At 38.1% G+C, this 19,017-nt stretch overlaps 1 protein-coding gene across 1 annotated transcript in view; it reads left to right on the top strand.

Annotated features, from left to right (window-relative positions):
- ARMH3 (armadillo like helical domain containing 3) overlaps positions 1 to 19,017 on the top strand; it is a 174,899-nt gene that overhangs the window by 62,606 nt on the left and 93,276 nt on the right. Inside the window, exons 21-23 of the mRNA XM_083364355.1 lie at positions 5,033 to 5,115; positions 7,542 to 7,668; positions 11,404 to 11,479. Of these exons, the coding sequence (XP_083220481.1) occupies positions 5,033 to 5,115; positions 7,542 to 7,668; positions 11,404 to 11,479 (286 nt within the window). The remainder of the gene's footprint in view (positions 1 to 5,032; positions 5,116 to 7,541; positions 7,669 to 11,403; positions 11,480 to 19,017) is intronic.

Raw genomic sequence — 19,017 nt, forward strand, 5'->3', positions numbered from 1 at the left:
GTAGCAGTTGGCAAAAAAAATTGTTTTCCTAGGTCGTTTTTATTGAAAGAGACAAGACTTCAGCATTGCTTTCCTGAATGGTTGGTGCTGAGAGATAGTTCATACTTATAAATGGAAAAGTTCCTCTGTGCTAAACAGGGGAAGTGCCCATCTGTAATTAATTAGTCCAAGGTTTGTAGCAATCTCAATTTATTAAAAATAAAAATCTATAGATAAGTGAAAAACTAGCTACTTTATATTTTATCCTCTGGAGTTATCACAGCAAAAGGAAATTGGGTAAGAGATGTAATTGATTCAATTAAACTAAATGCCACTGCTTCCTGTGTGGGGCCATTACCTTCTATAATTTTGTCTTGCTTTACCATGAGATATGATACTAGCTTCCAGCTTAGTTGGCCTCAAATAAGGTTGGGTGAATTCATGGAAGTCATGAGACTCAGTGGTTATTAGCCTTGATAGCAGTATGATTACCTATGAAGGCCATTGCTGGGAGACTAGGAGGAAAAGTACTAGATCATCTTGATATTGAGAAGGACTACCAGTGTCATCTCAGTATTATAACCAAATCTGAATCCTGACAGAAAGGAGTCCATATAATTTGTTTCCTTCGGGATCTTCTAAAACTGCAAACCAGCCAGCTTTTCAACAGCATTTCCTATGACTGTAAGGTTGGACACTGGATGAAAAGTATCAAGTTCCAATGGCCTCAGGTGGAGGATGATTGCTTCCTATAGACATCTCACCCTCCCACAAGGAGGCATTAAATATTTCATGGCTCCAATTACGTGTCACTCCTGGGAAGCTTTAACTATCCAGAAGAGACATGTATCTATACCACAAGTAGTTGAACTCACAGCATGAAGGACTCAGTCCATTTCATCAGGACTAATGGAGTCACAGATAACTGAAAAAACTGCACCACAGGTACCTCCATACGATGTGAACAGCTAAACTACAACTCAGAATAAATCTGAGTCACTTTATTTGACAGATGCCAAAATAGCCCACAGAGCAGCCCTGTAAATCTTCCCCTGGGCCCTATCTAGCTGGAATGACCAGGTCACCTTAAACCTCTTAAAACATACTTTGGATAGAAAAATATTGTTGCTGCCCTTATTTTATAATCCTTATTATGAAAGGACATTGTAACGAAGGGATGCAAGGTCGTTGCTTTCTTCTGCATTGCTGTTTCCTTTTGCAATTATGCCTTTCAAAGGAGGAAAGGTACGAAGAGTAGGTTTCTCATGCTAAAATTCTCTTCCATGAATTCAGGAGGTAGAGGCACTGGGGAAAAAAAACATAAGGAATAGAAGTGTGTTTCTACAGCCACCGGACAATTAGTCTGGATTACATTAAACTGAAAGATATTTCTTCATCTCAAAAGATTTTTTTCTCTCTTCTTCAAGACTGGTGTCTTCAGATCTTAAGTATGTTGGGACTGTTTTTTTAATAAAAGTTTGAAGGTATATCCTTTTCCTTAGTGTTCTCTGAACTGACGAGTTTAGTCCAGGTCCCTGATAGAGCAAGTAGGATTTCAGAGAGAGCTTGGGATTTTCCCTCAGGCTCCCGTACATAGCTCAACTGAGGCCATAATCACCATTTGGAATGAGATGGCAACAGTGGCCTTGGATTGTATCCTGCTTGGTTCCCCAGAGGGTCAGTTGGTTATCAGATTTGCTTCAGGGGATGAAATGCCTAAAATGTTGCTGGAGGAAAATGGAAGAGTGAACCAAACTGAGCACAGATGAGAGTGTTCCTTAGATATTTATTACCTTGTGATCTAGAAGTTTCATCTGACAGAATTTCTCCAATGCTGGATTGGAACAAATTGTTACTAGCCTGTGATTTCTGTCTTGTTGGAGAATTGCTGGAGCCAAATTGATAAAAATATGAATGGAAGGAAGGAAAGTTTCTATTGAGTGTAGAATATGAAGCATTCAGAGTCTTTGGCTGAATGATTTTACAATTAATTTTGTAAGCTGAACCATTGAATAAAACACATACCTAATGCCTACTACTACATGGAGAAGTTCCCAATAAACTGCTATCACAGAGACTCAGGGCAGCTGTCTTAGTCCCAAGTAGCGATTGCCTTGAATGGCAACGTTTGCCATGGAAGCTTAGTTACCTTGGAAACCTGTTTAACTGCATCTTTGCTATATGGAGAGCCTGTTTAGAACCACTATTTTGCTTTGAAGCCTGATGTCTTTAAGCACAACATGAGCAAAAGTCTACTTTGACCTGAATCAATATGGTATTAGGCATTTAAATCAAACTGGATATATTGGTGAGAAGAGCATAATGCTCTGTGTGGCACATTAATGTCCTGTATCCATTTGTGCAAGTGCTCAGAGGGCGATACTCTGTTCTGTACATGTGAGGATGAAATGTGATATTTGCTTGTGATTTTCCAGTCACAATCTTGTCTCTTATCACATTTGTATCTCTCTCCTTGGTTATGTTTACTCTGGTGTTTTGAAGTGTTTTTTTTTTGTATTACTTAATTTTATAGCAACAGCTACATGTTTATTTGAACATTGGATCCTTCTTACCCTCCCACTGCCTTTTCAGATCACTTTCAATCACTTAGTATTAGATGCTTTTAAAAGTTTAGAGAATACCAGCACTACTGTCACTATTGTGACTATGGTTCTTCTTCCCTTTGTCTTCTTTCATTCTGCCAGTTATTAATGATCAGAGACTGAAACCATTCTGAATAGGTAAATATGCATGTATAATGAATAAATTTTTCTGCGAGCCATACACACTTAGTTTTCTGTCTAGCTATTGTGATGATTCTGCCCAACAACACAAAATTGGTCACGACATATTCAAATCTTCCAGAGAGAAAGCATTTATTCTTAAACAAAGAGCAATAAAAAACAAGCTAAAAAACCCCAGAACAAACAAAAACTGTGATCCACAAATGAACTCCTTAACAGGTCAGAAGTTAATTTATAGTCTCACGTTTGCTAAATTAAGATTATTTGAAATTCTTTCAAAGAAACAATATATGGCAGCCATGCTGTTAAATAACCAATCCTTTGCCCCTGGTTAAAATAATTAACAATTTAATTATATGAGTTGAGCTGGCTAATTTTAAGACAGTTTCGGCTTTTTGCTCCCTGTGGGCAGAATGGAATATGTTTTAAAACCAGTTGCAGAAGTTTATTGATTCAAATGTCTCTACAAATTTTCCCTTTAGTATGCCTCTCAAGTCTGGTACAAACTGTCTAGAGATCATTATAGCTGATACATAACTTTCCCAGAGAAGCAGATGGGGAGGTAACCATGTCCTAATTGGTTGAAATGGTAATAATGTGCTCTACTGTATTTCTATGCTAGGAAGGGGTCATGCTTAGGTTGATGTAAATTAATACAAGAAAAGATAAACGCTCAGAAAGACAAAGGGAATATTTCAACTTATCATTCCATTCAGTCCCGCCACAACAAAGTATTTCTTCTCCCATAGTACTTGGGCAAACATCCTTTGCCATTGGAGGAATGAACCACAAGAACACAAGTTTAAGTACAAGTTTAAGAAGGGTTGATAGACAGACAAACTTCCTCCCATTGGAATTAAAATTGCTGGAAAGGTATTAGTAGTTAAAGAGAAAATTATTCAAGAGAAAATCAAGTAAGGAGATGAATTAATGAGACCTTATTCCTCTTCTCAGAAGAATAGCAAGTTGGACTCTGATTGGCAATTTCCAATTTAGCCAAATCCAATCATTATTACAATTTTAAATAATAAATCTCTCCCTGATGTTCCAACTTGGTGTTTTTTTTCCCAATCTCCAGAAAATTATGTCTGGAATGTGTTTTGGGTAGGTGTCATTTGTGGGGGTTTTGATGCTTTCTGAGATTTGTTGTATTCTTGCAGATGTTTCATTAACAAACTAGGTAATATCAGTGCTAATAGGAAGTGGGCTTTGCTCTCGTTTCATTTATTAGTGGCTTGCTCTAACAGTGTTGGTGGGACTGGTCTTGGTGATTCCTTGGTTAAGCTGTTGTTTTCTGTTAGTTTGTTTTGCAGTTCCTTGGTCTCATTTTTCATGTCCTCCTAGCCAGTGTGTGCCCATCCTTGATACAGAAGTGCTGATCTGAAATAAGATTCTTCCTGGTCAATCTGGCATGGCTCTTTTCATTAGTCACATCTTCATATAAGCTGCTCATTCTAGCATAACTTTTTAATCAAGGTGATCAGTAGGTAGTAGACAGTCATTGTGTTCATCCTATAGTTTATGATAATTCCACATACCCTGCAGTGTATCTCATGTGTTAATATTGCTCCATAACAATTTATAAATGGACTTAAACTGGACAGTTTTAACTTCCTGCTGTGAAATGTGTGCTTTGGACCCGAATTTCCTTATTAAGAACTGAAAAAGTTCAGTCTAAAGTTCACATATTCAGAAACTTCAAGTAAAACATAAATGCCTTTTTTGGTAATTATTTTCTATTGTTATTTTGGGATTGTAATAGTGCTGTCAGATACATATTTTTGCCTCATACTTGTGTTCTCATCTTTTACTACCTTGGTTACTCTGTTTAGCTGAAAATAAATTTAAAAGAAAATACGTAATCAAGACAGTGCTTCTGAACTCTTGAATCCAAAGCGATCTTCCCTGTCCTAAATAACTTGATATAACATGTATTGTATTCAAATAAATACAATATACTAAGTGAACCTAGTCAAGCTCTTGCAGAATTGTACCATATGTGGTTCTGCTTTGTGTACCATCAACAAAAGTGACATCTGATATTGATTTGTTGGTTTTTGTGCTGAAAACAATTCATTTTTCATAGTCTTGTTTCTACTTAAAGTGATCAGTAAGGGGAAAATCCCTGTTGTTATTGATGACTGACAAGTTAATTTAACATAAAAATGTGCAAGTAGGATAAATCTAGGGCTAAAACAGAAGTTTTCTTGCCTGTGAAGTATAGGCTTTTAACTAATGAAGTTCAGTTTGATTATAAGTATTGGCTTATGAGAATAAAACTGTATTTATTTTTTAAATTCTTCCTTCAGCTCTGATTAATCTGTTGAAGTTCCTCATGTCTAATGAAACAGTTTTGCTGGCAAAACATAACATCTTTACCTTGGCTCTGATGGTGAGTATCTATGGAAAGAAATGAGCCCTACCAGGGATAAAGAACCCTTGATTTTTAATTTATTTTTAAGGGAACCTTTAAACATCTACATGAAGCTGCTGGCACCAACTGAGGTATTATCATTATGTTTATGATACCCTACTATGCTGCCACAGGCTACATGGAAAATGGGGGGAAAGTATGGAAGCTTCCATGGCTCGGGGGGGGAATGGGCTCAGTGATGATAGAATGGTTGCTGGTTCAGCAGCCAACTGATTCTGGAGTGATATCAACTTTGGCACTTGATGGGTTTCTGCTCCACCCTTAAAGACCAGACTCACAATCTGGGGATCTTCCTGAATATATGGCTTTTGCTAGCATTTGCCAGGTGCAGCTGGTGTAATGTCTCAGCCAGAACAGGACAAGGTTATGTACACCCTTATCTCCTTGTACCTGAATTATTGCAACTCATTCTAATGGGGCTGTCTTTCATAAGCTAATGAAAATACATATGAAAATTCGAATGGGACCATCCTTGAAGACTATCTGAAAATTTCAAATGATGCAATATGCAATGGCCGTGCGCTTACTGGGCAATCCCAATATACTTTCATTTTATTCCACTACTGATGGAGCTCCATTGGTTACTGATCTGTTTCCAAGTTTCTCAAGGAGCTTTATTATGAAAAAGCTGTCTATGGCTTGGGATCTGGATATTCTAGAAATCATCTATCCCAAGTAAATTGTTCCTGTATGAATAGGGAGGGCCTGCTAAAAGTCCCCTCCTATCAGGAAGTTTTACAGAATGGGGCACAAAGGTGTTCCTTTAGAACAGTTTACTCCAGTGGAAAGAATGGCTTATCTCAAAATAGCTGAAACCTGGATTTCTGGAAGGCTAGTTGAGTAGCTGCTAGAGGAAGAACCATGGCATTTTTGCTTGTTGTTGCTTGCAGTTTTATTTTTATTACATTGTGCACTTGGTAGAGGCTCTGGAGTGAGGAGGTTAATAAATCACATACATAGATATATACAAATCCTGTGCTAAACCAGGTTAAGAATATTACTTTATATTTTATGTTATTTTAGTTCAGTTTAGGAACTTGTACCCTCTATTATAATACTTACATGTGTCCCATGTAGATAGTTTAAAGACAATGAATAACGCTTCATTAAATTTATATGCCCCCAATTCCCAGCAAGTCTGGGCAGTTTACAATTATTAAAACATTTTAAAACAAAGAACATTAGGAAACGCAAAGCAATGACAAGCAAACCAAACCAAAGGGGAAAGAAGAAAAAGATATCAGTCATTGCTGCCAAAGGCCTGGAGACAGAATTGGATCCAGGATAGGAATATTCCTTCTAGATATTTTTTGGAATGTATATAGAAGAAGAAATGTTTTAATATGTACTCAGTTGAGTGCCATATTATGGAGAGGTGTGTTTTTTATGTGTCACAATTGGAACCCACCAAAAAAAATAATAAATCTTCCAGTGCTTCTTCATGTTCTAATATCAATGATCTTTGTGGCTGGAAATGAAACTTTGGAATTCTGTTTGCGGCTTGTAAATGAGGAAAGAGCTTATTGCAGTGATCTGTCTTTAAAATGTTGATTGCTAACCTGAAAATCCAAATGTTTCATAGCTGGGCAGCCAAGAAAGTACGCTTTGAATAGCAGTAAATTGGAGAGTGTCATTTTATTGTTTTTTTCCATGAAATATTTCTATTTATTGCTGACAGTGGAGGTACTTCTTATTTTTAACTTCACAGCAGATATGCTTAAGCTCCAGGTTTTCCTCTTCTAAAGTGCTTACTAGGATTAAAATGGTGGAAAATATCCACTCATGTACAGCAATTCTGCAGTGACGGAGTTTCAGAAGCTTAGGGGCCACGTGTAGTCCAGAAGATCCAGAGAAAATTAGAGAATTGAATAAATTCATTCTCTTTCTTTCCATTTGTTTCCCACACAGTTGACAATACGGGTACAACTGTTCTTAGATGTTTCCCTTGACATTTTGAAATTTCTTTAATTTCTTTAATTTTGGCTTTTGGTTTATGCTTTTACATAATTATAAGTTCCTTAAGAAACTCTTGAATACATAGAAACAGCTTGCCTGTTTTTTTTTGTGACTTCATTTTACTTCTAAGCTGGTACACATTCGACCATGCAAATTTGCCTTTTTGGTGAATAGTATTTGCTCTCACTGTTGTCATGGGTGACTGTAGGTCCTGATGAATTTGTCAGGTAAAGAAAATATACTTTTTATGTATGAAAGCTAAATGACCACTTCAATGCTGTTAATGTTAGAGTATGTTGGTTTACATAGTTAGCATTTTTATTTATTTAATAACCTTTTATTTTGCCCAGAGAATTCCTGTTTCTGTTTGATTAAATAATAAAGTTAATATATTTTTATTCAGTAATGCCTATAATCTTTTTTTTAAGGTGATAAACCTGTTTAATATGTTCATCACTTATGGAGATACCTTTCTTCCAACTCCTAGCAGCTACGATGAGCTTTATTATGAAATAATCAGGATGCACCAGAGTTTTGATAACCTGTATTCCATGGGTAAGTAGTGTTAGGTGACTTGACTTTATGTTAATGTAACATTTGTATAAGTGTCGCTAAGAGCAAATAATAATGTATGATTGCTCTTCAATACATATGCTTGTCATATAATTTTAATTAACCTTTAATACATGAGTTGAAATAATCCAGTGTAAAAGACATTCCAGGCTAAAGAGATATTTTAGAATGGCTCTTTCTTAAGCTGATATAAATAATAATAAATGATATGGTAATGTATAAATAATATAGTCAAGGGAACAGAGGATCACCTGGCACACTGATATGGCTGCTGCATGTGAAAGTATGGTTGCTGCTGTTTCCTGGCATATAATAAATAGTAGCAAAAACACACCATGTCCATTTAGGATGATCCTATTTGGCATGTGTAGAATGCTCCCAGTTGGGAAACTGCACCTTAGTCTCAGATCACAGTGTATGCCAAGCTCCCAGAACCATTTAGCTGCAGGGAAGCATCATTGTAAACAGGAAGTGAAACAGGAAGTTGTACTTTCATCTTATTCTGATGAAAGCACAGTAAGATGTTGTCTCCAAAGACATAGAGCACATCATGGAACCAGGTCAGTGCTTCAAAGAAATTCAGTCAGAAAACAGCTTGTGTAAGCTGGAAAGGCAGAAAAATAATGCCATCCAGAAATAATATTTTTGGGTGAGGGAGTGGAAGTGGTAGAGTAATGTATTTACTATTGCTATAGGGGAGCAGGGGGCAGTTTTTCTGTAATTGGAAAACTGGATTCCTTAATGGAGGGCCAAAGCTATAAACGTGTGATAAATCCTTTTCTCTTTCCCCTGTTTATGACATGTAATTCTCTGATGTACAAACCTATTCTCCATTTGCATTCATGCATATAACAATCATCACATCCATCCACCCTTTAGTAAATATCAAGATCACGAGAAGTGATAATGCCACCATGTCCAATTCTTATCCTCATGATAGAAAAAAGATGCTGAGACCCTATAAAATGTGCAGAGAAGAGCGACAAAGATGATAAAGGTCCAGCTAAATCGTATGATGAACAGTTGAGAGAGCTAGGTATGTCTAGCCTATCAAGGAGAAAGATTAGGAGGGATATGATAACTGTACTTGAAGGACTGTCATAGAGAAAGGATTAACATATTCTCCAAAGCATCAAAAGGCAAGACAAGAAGTAATGGATGGAAACTTATTAAAGAGAAATCCAACCTAGAAATAAAGATAAATGTTTGTACAATTAATTAATGGAATAGTTTGCCTCCCAAAGCTGTGGGAGTTGTGAAAGTTTTCAAAAATAGGCTGGACAGCCATTTGACTGAGATGGTATAAGGTCTCCTGCCTTGAAAAGGTTAGACTAGAAGACCTCCAAGGTCCCTTCCAGCCCTATGCTTCTATGTTCTATATACACCACTATCTTTATAATTACATTGTACCTCCTTCAATTCACTGAGAATTCTAAGTTAGCTTAGAAGTAGTTTTATTGGGATGTTGAAACAGTACGGTAGTGCACAGTGGAAGTTAAGGACTCTTTAGCCAGCTTCCCATTTCCTGGCTGCCAAGGAAACTGCATGCCAGTTTAAAGAAGAAATATGGTTCTTCTAAGTTTGATTATTAAGGAGATAGTATTTATTTATTTATTTATTTATTTATTTGTTTATTTAGATTTATATACCGCCCTTTCCCGAAGGACTCAGTGCGGTTTACAGGGCATTTAAAAGAAAGTCAATACAAACGTTAAACAAATTAAAAAAGATTAAATAAAACCCTGAGAAAAATAAAAACCCAGTTAAAATTAAAATTTAAAAAATTCTCAGCCTGGGCCAGAGAGCTCAAAGAGCCAGGTCTTCAGGTCCCGGCGGAATGAACGGAGGTTGGGGGCAGTCCTAAGCTCTGCAGGCAGCTGGTTCCACAGGGCAGGTGCACCCACTGAGAAGGCCCTACCCCTGGGTGTTACCCGCTGGCAATCTTTAACCGGCGGCACCCTGAGAAGACCCTCCCTGTGGGAGCGCACTGGACGAAGGGAGGTTGATGCTGGCAGCAGGTGTTCCCTCAAATATCCCGGACCCTCGCCATTTAGGGCTTTATAGGTCATCACCAGCACCTTGAATCTCACCCGAAGGGCAACCGGAAGCCAATGCAGCTCGCAGAGTAGAGGTGTTACATGGGAGTATCAGGAGACCCCCATCACGACTCGCGTGGCTGCATTCTGCACCAGCTGAAGCCTCCGGGTGGTCCTCAAGGGCAGCCCCATGTAGAGAGCGTTGCAGTAGTCTAAACGGGAGGTCACGAGCGCATGAGTGACTGTGCATAGGGCATCTCGGTCCAGGTAGGGTCGCAACTGGCGCACCAGGCGAACTTGGGCAAAAGCCCCCCTGGTGAAGGCTCCTATATGGTCTTCAAAAGTGAGCTGTGAATCCAGGAGGACGACCAAGTTGCGAGCCCTGTCAACGGGGGGTAACACCTCACCTCCCCATCGTTAGAGATGGAATAGTCTGGTTGACCCGAGATGCCGGTATGCACAGCCACGCAGTCTTGGCAGGATTGAGACGAAGCCTGTTTCTCCCCATCCAGACCCGGACCGCTTCCAGGCAACGGGACATCACGGCGAGGGCATCGCTGGGTTGGTTTGGGGTGGAGAAAAAAAGTTGGGTATCATCAGCGTAGTAGCTTAATAATTAATTTAATAATTTACGTTTTCAGCAAGCTTGTCTTCATGTAGCATAGAAAGCATGCCTTGTGTTTTATGTATCTAGTCATATTTGGAAAGGGATGAGATCTGTATATTAAGTGTTTTACTGTGAATGTATGTATTCATATTGGGGATGGACAATACACACAATAAACATGTACCTGAACATTACTTTTTTTTTTTTACTGTTCCTGAAGTTTTCCAAGAGTGTTTCTGAAATTTGCCAGCAAAGCCATCAAACAGAATGTCACAATTTTATGTTCTGTTTGAACAAGAAACTGAAGAAAATAGTATATTAAGATTTCAGTAGGCTTAAGATAACATCTTCTATTAAAACTCTTGTCATAACCTTTAACTGAGCAAAACGGTGCATCAGAGGGCAACAATTGTTGAACCAAGGTACTCAAATAGACTAACTTACAGAATGTGTCCACAATCTGCAACCCGTGAGTCCTGAAGGAATGAAATTTGGGAAAGTGGTGGCTACTGAGTGATGATCATTTTCAACATTCTGTGACAGTTTCTAACCCCTGTCTCTCTGCCACCCAGCACCAGAGGAAGGGAAGGGGAGGGAAGGAAGGAAAGAAGGAAGGAAGGAAGGAAGGAAGGAAGGAAGGAAGGAAGGAAGGAAGGAAGGAAGGAAGGAAGGAAGGAAGGAAAGATTTATGATTCTGGTTGCCAGATTCCCACAGGGAAAACGGGGAAGCTGGCAGGAACTCACTCCTAATCCCAATGACCTACTCTGGTGATTCTGTTTCTCTGTTTAAGTTAAGAAATATCTCTGAAATGATGACCCAACAGGGGGCGGTTTGTCTTAGTTGCTTTTAAATGCCAGGTCTCTCCCCATCCAATGCCCCAGAAAATATAAAAGATTGAACGTCCTGTCCCCACCTCCTCCAATAATAACGTATCGTATTGCCCGTCCCTGTGAATGCTGAGACAGTTTTTAAAAAACGGTGTGGGAGGAAATGCGGTCCCAAGCCACAAAAAATTGGAAACTCTTTGAGTGCAGTCAAATAGGTATCATAGAATATTTTTTTCTTTCTTTCAGTTCTAAGGCTTTCTACTAATGCTGGCCAGTGGAAGGAGCCAGCCAGTAAGGTGACTCATGCATTGGTCAACGTACGGTAAGAAAAAGGAAAAAATTGCAGATTTTTTTCTTTAACTCTATGCTTTTTCATTTTCCCTTTTTTTAAAAAAAACACACCAATTCACATTTTAGATTTCTCAACTCAGGTTGAGATAAATGAAAGATAACATTGTAAGCATGTAACATCATGTTTATTTTCTGTAATTTTTAATGTGAATAAATGGCTACTTATTTTTCCTTATTAGCAAGTATCTTGGCCAGTAGTTTGAGAGCTGAGGTTTTATTTTAAAAAAAAACAACAACAGTAACCAGCATTGCCAATTTGCTTGGAACAAATTGGAACATAATAATCCACGTGACTTTTTTATAATGGTCATATGTTACTATGTTATACTGTAAAGACATCCTCAAATCAAACTCATTCCTGAGGAATATATGAAACTTTTCAGACGGTGATGCTTAGCAAACTTTGTAGGTGGCCCCTGAGTAATCTAGCTGCTTTTTAAGGAGGTGTTGAGCCACACATGTACGTATTCAAGAAGGAAGGACACCTCAGAGCAATATCTTTGTTGCTATAGTAACCCGCAAGACAATTGGCTAGAACTTTTTTTCCTGTGACAGCATTTGCTTATGAATGAAATCAGCTGTCATTCTTTTAGGCCAATAATGGCTAATAGTGTCACTCTGTCACTCTCAGTCCTTTCACATTGGAGAGCTAATCAAATCAAATAGATATTTGTTATGGTGATAAACATTGAAAAGATAAATTTATGGCTCAAACACATCCTGAAAGAGCAGCTAGATCTAGCAAATCTACCTGAAAGTACTCTGCTAACCATCACTATCTGTAAACTCCTCTTTTCCCCAGGGGATCACACGTGGCTTTCATCTGTTTATACTATCATTTTTATATTTGTGTGTTTATATACCATGTCAGGCTAGATGTCAAGGGTATTGGATTCCCCACGGCAACGCAAGCAGCGTTTGATTGCAGCTTTTGGTTATGCTGAAAGTACAATTGCTTTTACACTGTTTCATTCCCCTTAACACATCTTATCTCTGCCACCATTTCTCATCCTGAGACATGGCAAGGAAGAACTTGAGATAAAATGCTTTTTGGACTCAGCACAGGATAACTGGGCTTAAAAAGCTGATTTATTGGAAAAGACTCCCTGGATACTAAATGTTCCTGGGGGGCAGTGAATGATATGCATGCAAGCTTTCCATCTTCACCATTTCTAGTTACAGTGCCTTTGCAATCCAAAGCCGTCTGGTCACACAATGATATTGTTACAACTGCCAATGATTCTGACCCTGGGAAGGTTGGGGATTTATTGAGGTGGAGTAAGTAAGACAGGTAGATGGTCAAGAAGAGAGTGACAGAGAGAGATTGAAAGAAACTCCACCATCAAGCACCTACCTGAAGGGGAGGGAAAGTTGCCAACAATTGTTGCTTTTGGGAAGAAGAGCCAATCTCCACAGAGATGAAGAGGGGAAGATTTTCTCCCTTATCTGCCTCTTTGACACCAGAGAAAGAGGAGGTAGATCTTTATTTCTTCCAGACATACAGAAGGTGGAGAATTGAGGGGAGGAGGATATAGAACTAGAGTTTCTTAGAGCAGAAATATTAATTATGTCAACAACTACTACTGTAATTGCTTAGCTTAACCTAGCTCCAAAATTTAAAAACACAAGGCTAAGTATCACAGTGAAAGTCAGTTTGGGGTAATGGTTAAGGTATCAGGCTAGAAATCAGGAGACCTTGAATTCTTGTCTCACCTTGGCCACCGACCTTGGGCCAGTTTCACCTTGGCCACTGACCTTGGGCCAGTCACTTTCTCTCAGCCTTAGGAAGGAGGCAATGGCAAACCATTTCTGAGGACACATTGCCAAGAAAACTGCAGGGACCTGTCTGGACAATTTTTGATAATTGGACTTGATTGAATTGTAAGAAAAAATGTACTATAGTAGTCAAGCTATATAAAAGGCATAAAAAAGAAGCACAATAGTTAACTGTTGTGGGTGTAAGACCAGTGTTCATGTTGGCAGAGGGCAATCAACTGTTTAAAGTGGATTTGTTCTTGTATACAATAAAAGGTGCTGAGTGTCTGTAAACTTTTCATTAGCGTATGCCAAGATCAAGCCAGGGAACAGAACCTTTCCATGGAAATGTTCCTAGAATAGGGAGTCAAAGCAAAGTGGAGGATGTTTGCCGGAGGAATGTTCAAAAAACAGTCTAGCTGCTACTTCCTCTCTACAGTACTTTCACTGACATTTATTTACAATAATTGATTATCTCTCTGCAGTGGGGAAACACATTAAAGAAATAAAGCAACTTTTTTTGGACAATTCAATAGTAAAGGATAGATTTTTTTAACAGTATAAAATGCTAATTTGAGCATGATGTCCAATTCTTTTCATTCTACATCTGGAATCTAATTGCTACCACCACCACCGTAACAATTAACTCCTTAATGTTATTTGAATGAGAAATTGATTTTCATCTATGATTTTTGTGAAGTAACAGATTCTGATTGTGTATTTTTCATGTTGCAAACAAAGAAGACAGAATAAGTAGACATTCTTTGTGCATTTTAGATTTGATTCTCAGTTCTTTTGAATAAGGCAGTTGCTAATGCATTTAAATTCTCCAGTTACTATAGTTAAATGTTAAAAAGCACATCACAATTATATTCTTAATGAGTGAATATGCATTATTTACTCCATTTACAAATTTAAAGGTAGACTATTTATATAGTCGATACATTACATGATGGAGTTGCAAACAGAAAGTCTCTGGAGTTTCCCTGATATGTGCTCAGAGGGCCCTGTTCCCCAATATGTTTTACTGTCTACTTTGGAGCACCAGAGTTACATTCGGAAAAGGAGAGCTTTCCCCATTGATGGAGGAGACTAGCGCACCTGCCATGCTGAGTCCTAATCTTATTAAGGAGATTGAATCCTTTTGGTTCAGCTGTAAAGCAGAGAATGTTATGACTCTCTGGAGGAGAAATAGAGAACCATTCTTGTATCAAAACCTGAAGCAGATTGAAGTTGTTATCCAGCAACTTTCTGGCTGTTCTAATGTGTGGATATCTGGAGCAAAGTCTGTTGCTTATATCAGTGGTTCTCAACCTTTTCTTCACCACATACCCCTTTTAAATACCTTTTGTAGCCATGGCCACAAGCCCCCAAAATTTAACTCCAGATTTAAATCATAACATTTCTTCAAACTTTTGCGGATCCCCTATGAAGACATTCCAGCCCCCCCCCCCCCCGGGGTCTGCAAACCACAGATTGAGAACAACTGGCTTATGGCATCAATGATAACTGTATTGATTGGCAGGTGAATATTGCTAATTATTTTCTTACACTCTCACAGTAGAGCATTCGTAGATGTGGCAGAGAAATATGGTTCAAAACTGGTAATCAGAAAGTGGGGTTGGATCTTCTTGTGCCCAATATAATGCACACAGTGTGATTCAGCTGTGTGTTGATCAGTCCGATATGGCTACTATTTATGCAGACCCTGTTGAAAAGACAAGGCCTACAGTTGAATATCGCAAGGTAGAATCTGAGAAAACCCAGGTAGAGCCACACATTGGTCGTAGTTTGGCTGTGGTCTTATTGAGATGCTCTCTGAAGGACAATGTTCTATCAAGAATAACCCCTAGGTATTTCTGGTATTTGTTATGAATAAGAGGAATATTCTCAAACTGCACATTTAGTTCACAGTGGGCCATCTTGTTGTTAAGATGGAAGCATTTTACTTCAGTCTTACAGTACTTGGGTTTGGCTGAAGTTTCCATTTGTGAAAATATTGTCCTAAGATAGCTAAATCAAGTGTTTCTTCAGTATATTCCATGGAATTTCCCCATATGGCTAATGCCCCATCATTTGCATACTCAAATTTTCTGGAACTAGTTTCAGGTAAGTTGGCCATACTGTATATAGGTTGAACAAGAGCAGTGCTAACTAATACTGATCCTTGGGGAAGGCTGTTGTTGAGCATATTCTCATTACTAATATTGTTTCCCTTGATTACACAGAACTTCCTATTGGTGAGCATTCCATCAATGAGCCAGGTGATTTTCTTGCAGGGTATTACTCAAAACAGTTTATAGATGGCACCTGGTCTCCAAACAGTGTCATATGCTGTAGTTGGGTCCACAAAAGCAACAAAAGTTTTAAGTTGTTTTTGAAATCCAGCTTCTATGTATGTCAGGGGTGTCAAACTGTGGAAGCTGCGCCCACCCCATTGCCGGCAGTGGCAAAACTGTCCCGATACATTGTGCGACATCATGTGACATGTCTGATGTATGTAGTTAACCAGAGAATCCTGGTCTGTACTACTACGGTTGGCACAGAAGCCTCTTTGCTCAATGGGCACATTTTCAAGGATGACTGGACTAATTTTACTTAGTAGTCTTTCCAGTAATTTAAATACCATACTTGGAAGAATGATTGGTCAGTAACTCTGAGGTTTCTGGCTAGGTTTATCTGGCTTGGACAGCAGTGTTCTTTATCCATTTCATAAACCGAGGGATGAATCCTATCTGTAAGATAGAAGAGTAAAACTGTGATAGCCATGTTATTGCATGTTTCCCAGCATATAGCAAGAATTCTGGGTGAATATCACGGAATGGGACAACTTTCCATAGCCGGGTCGCCATTGTTGGCTCACCCTGGCCAGTTCACCTCAGAACAACTTGCCATGTGCAACTTGCCTCAAGACAACTCAGCACAGGGGAATACAAGAGGTGACCTCCTCCTTCTCTCTCTTCCTCCCTCCCTCCCTTCCTGATCCAGCTCCCGCCCCCCAATATCCTTTGAACTTTGTGCAGAAACTCCTGTGCACCAAAAAGTGTGTGACTCTCTCCAAAGTGATCGTTTTTCTGTTCGGAGAGGAAGTCCCTCTTCCCCTCCTCACTTTGTGCTCCCTGATTCCCCCCCCAGTCTGAGCTACAAAGGAGGAGGAGGAGGATATTCCCCTCATCTCTGGCATTCTCTCACGGTGAGTTGTCCTGTGTCGAATCGGCTGGGGTGAGCCAGTGGTGGCAACCAGCAGCGGTAAGTTGTCCTAGACCCTGGATACCTGACTTAAAATACATCACTATGAGAAGATCTCAGGAAAACAGTCCGCCTAAGGTGTTAACATATAGAAGTCTCAGATCAACCATTCCAAATTAACATAGAAGAAATAAGCAGAGCTAAGTACCAATGCCTGCTGAGGAACTCAGTAGAAAATAATATTGACTTAATTGTTTCTAATATTAAAATGGATATAGAAATTGCGTTTTGGTGATGAGGTCTTCCTTATTATTGTCCCCTCACTTAAAAAAATTGTGAGTGGTGAGGTTGTATTCATTCATTACTCTGAAATAAATTTAAAGCAGCAAAATAATGTAATATCACCTGCATAGCAAAGCATTGCTGATTTTCAACTGGTTAAGCTTTTTTTATCCATATCTTCTCCTTTTCCCAAAACAATTATGACTATTCTGGAGGTACTATGGAGATTCACAGTAGTCTGTAACGTAAAGGATTTGAGGTATGTGTTTTTTTCCCCCAGATAAGATGAACAGAAGCAACTTTTTCCCTAAATGCAACTGAAATGTTTTGCTCTCATATCCTGGCTTCTGCCATTAGGGCAGAATTTATTGTGACCTACTTTATCTTTCCTGTCTTACTAACAAAGGGGTCAAATTCTTTATTTCAATGCTCTTTAAATTATATTAGATTTCCCTAACAATCAACTTCCCTGGATGGTTTTGGAAAACTGAGCTATAGATTCCATATTGCTTCTGCAGACAGAGATAACTTTTGTTTTTTGGCTTGCTTGTTTTAGGTGAATATATCCCCAGTGTTATAAGTAATAAAAATATACTATTTAAAAAAATAGTTTAAATATCTTTGGTCACTGGGTATTATTTCATGTTTAATAATCTATTATTTGAGTTCTTTTTTAAAATAACATGAATTATTTCTACTATTTTTCTACTAATATAGAAAGTCATTTTATTCTAAATATCTGTTGGATACAAGAAAATATTTACACATCTATAAATTTTAAGTATAATGGTAAAATTAACTGAAAATTGGTTCTTGTTGCTTATTGCTTCACAATTCTCATTTTTTTTTACTTGATACATTCTGTGTCAATACTATTCTTTAATTAAAAATTAAATTCTTTACTTTTGTTAATGCTAAAACCAAAGTGTAAAACTTTGCCATTATGATATAGTTTTCTTTTTAAAAAAAACTTTAAAAATCTAAATATATCTTTTGCATCCATTTAGTTTCCTCAATATATGCTTTAATGCTATTCTTAAAAATAGAAAACAAAAACCTTTAATACAGGGGGCCCCAACCCCCGGTCCATGGACCAGTACTGGTCCACGGCATGCCAGCAACCGGTCCGCACAAACAAACAAAGGCAGCGCACAATACCATGCATCCCCTAGTCCGCAGAAAAACCTCTCTCTGCGGAACTGGTCCCTGGTGCCCAAAAGATTGGGGAACTCTGCTTTAATGTGTAGCCTTTACTGCATAATTTAATCTAACCAGAAATCTTGTTTTAAAAATGATGATCCAACAAACACCTTCACATACTGTACAGTGTGGTAAAGATCAGTGAAGTTTTATTGGAGTTACAGTGAATTCCCAATTTAAGTTGTCTGCATACTAGTGAGCGCTATAATGGACATAGTATCCAATAGGCATCACTGCTGGTTCTCGTATGCTTAGTGACAAAGCTGAACATGTTTAAATGAATATTGCAAGAGGTTAATAAAGCAATACAAGCTTATTCAGTTTGTCTTGTTTTTGAACTACTTTACATTGTTGTTTTTCTCATTTGCTAAAAATACAAGGTGCATTTCTCAAGAGGTATTGCATATAACCCTAAACTAGGAATTTTAAAATCAGTCTTTGTTGTGTAAATTATAACAATCTGCTGTGCCGTAAATGCAAAATTAATGCAATACGTTAAACAAACCACTTTGTGTCCTGGCACTGGGAATGAATCAGAGCATTGATAAATAGGTATTTTCATGTTAGCTTGTAGACATGAAACTTAATATAGTTTGTCAGAAAAAAGGCAAAATCTTTTCATTTTTCCTATATTTCATTTTCTTGTCCAAAGGATAATGACAGGTTTCTAATATTTCAGTTCCTAAGAGGTTGAAATAGAAATGTATTCTTTCTGTGCTTTGATTAGAGAACAGAAGGAACAGTTAACTGATCCCCTTATTTAGCCACACGTTACATGTACTTACTTCTATTAGTCAAATCCAAAATTTTCATTTGAGAGAAGTTCTGAAATAGAATAGGACTTAAATGTTGGTTCCCGAACACGTTTTTTCTACTTACTGGAACTATGGGAGGAAAGTGAATAACAGATGTAGTTGAAAGTTTTCCAGGTTAATAAGATTTTTACATTAATTCTTGCAGGTTTGCATTTAACGAGATCTTTATTAATGCAAAATTTGAAGAGGCATTCTCTGATTACTTGCTAAATGAAGGAAGTGGCATCTGAAACATTTAATTCTTTCGTGGACTTTCTTCTAATCAGTA

This window comes from Vipera ursinii (assembly GCF_947247035.1).
Source record: "Vipera ursinii genome assembly, chromosome: 5".
NCBI classification, from domain to species: Eukaryota; Metazoa; Chordata; class Lepidosauria; order Squamata; family Viperidae; genus Vipera; species Vipera ursinii.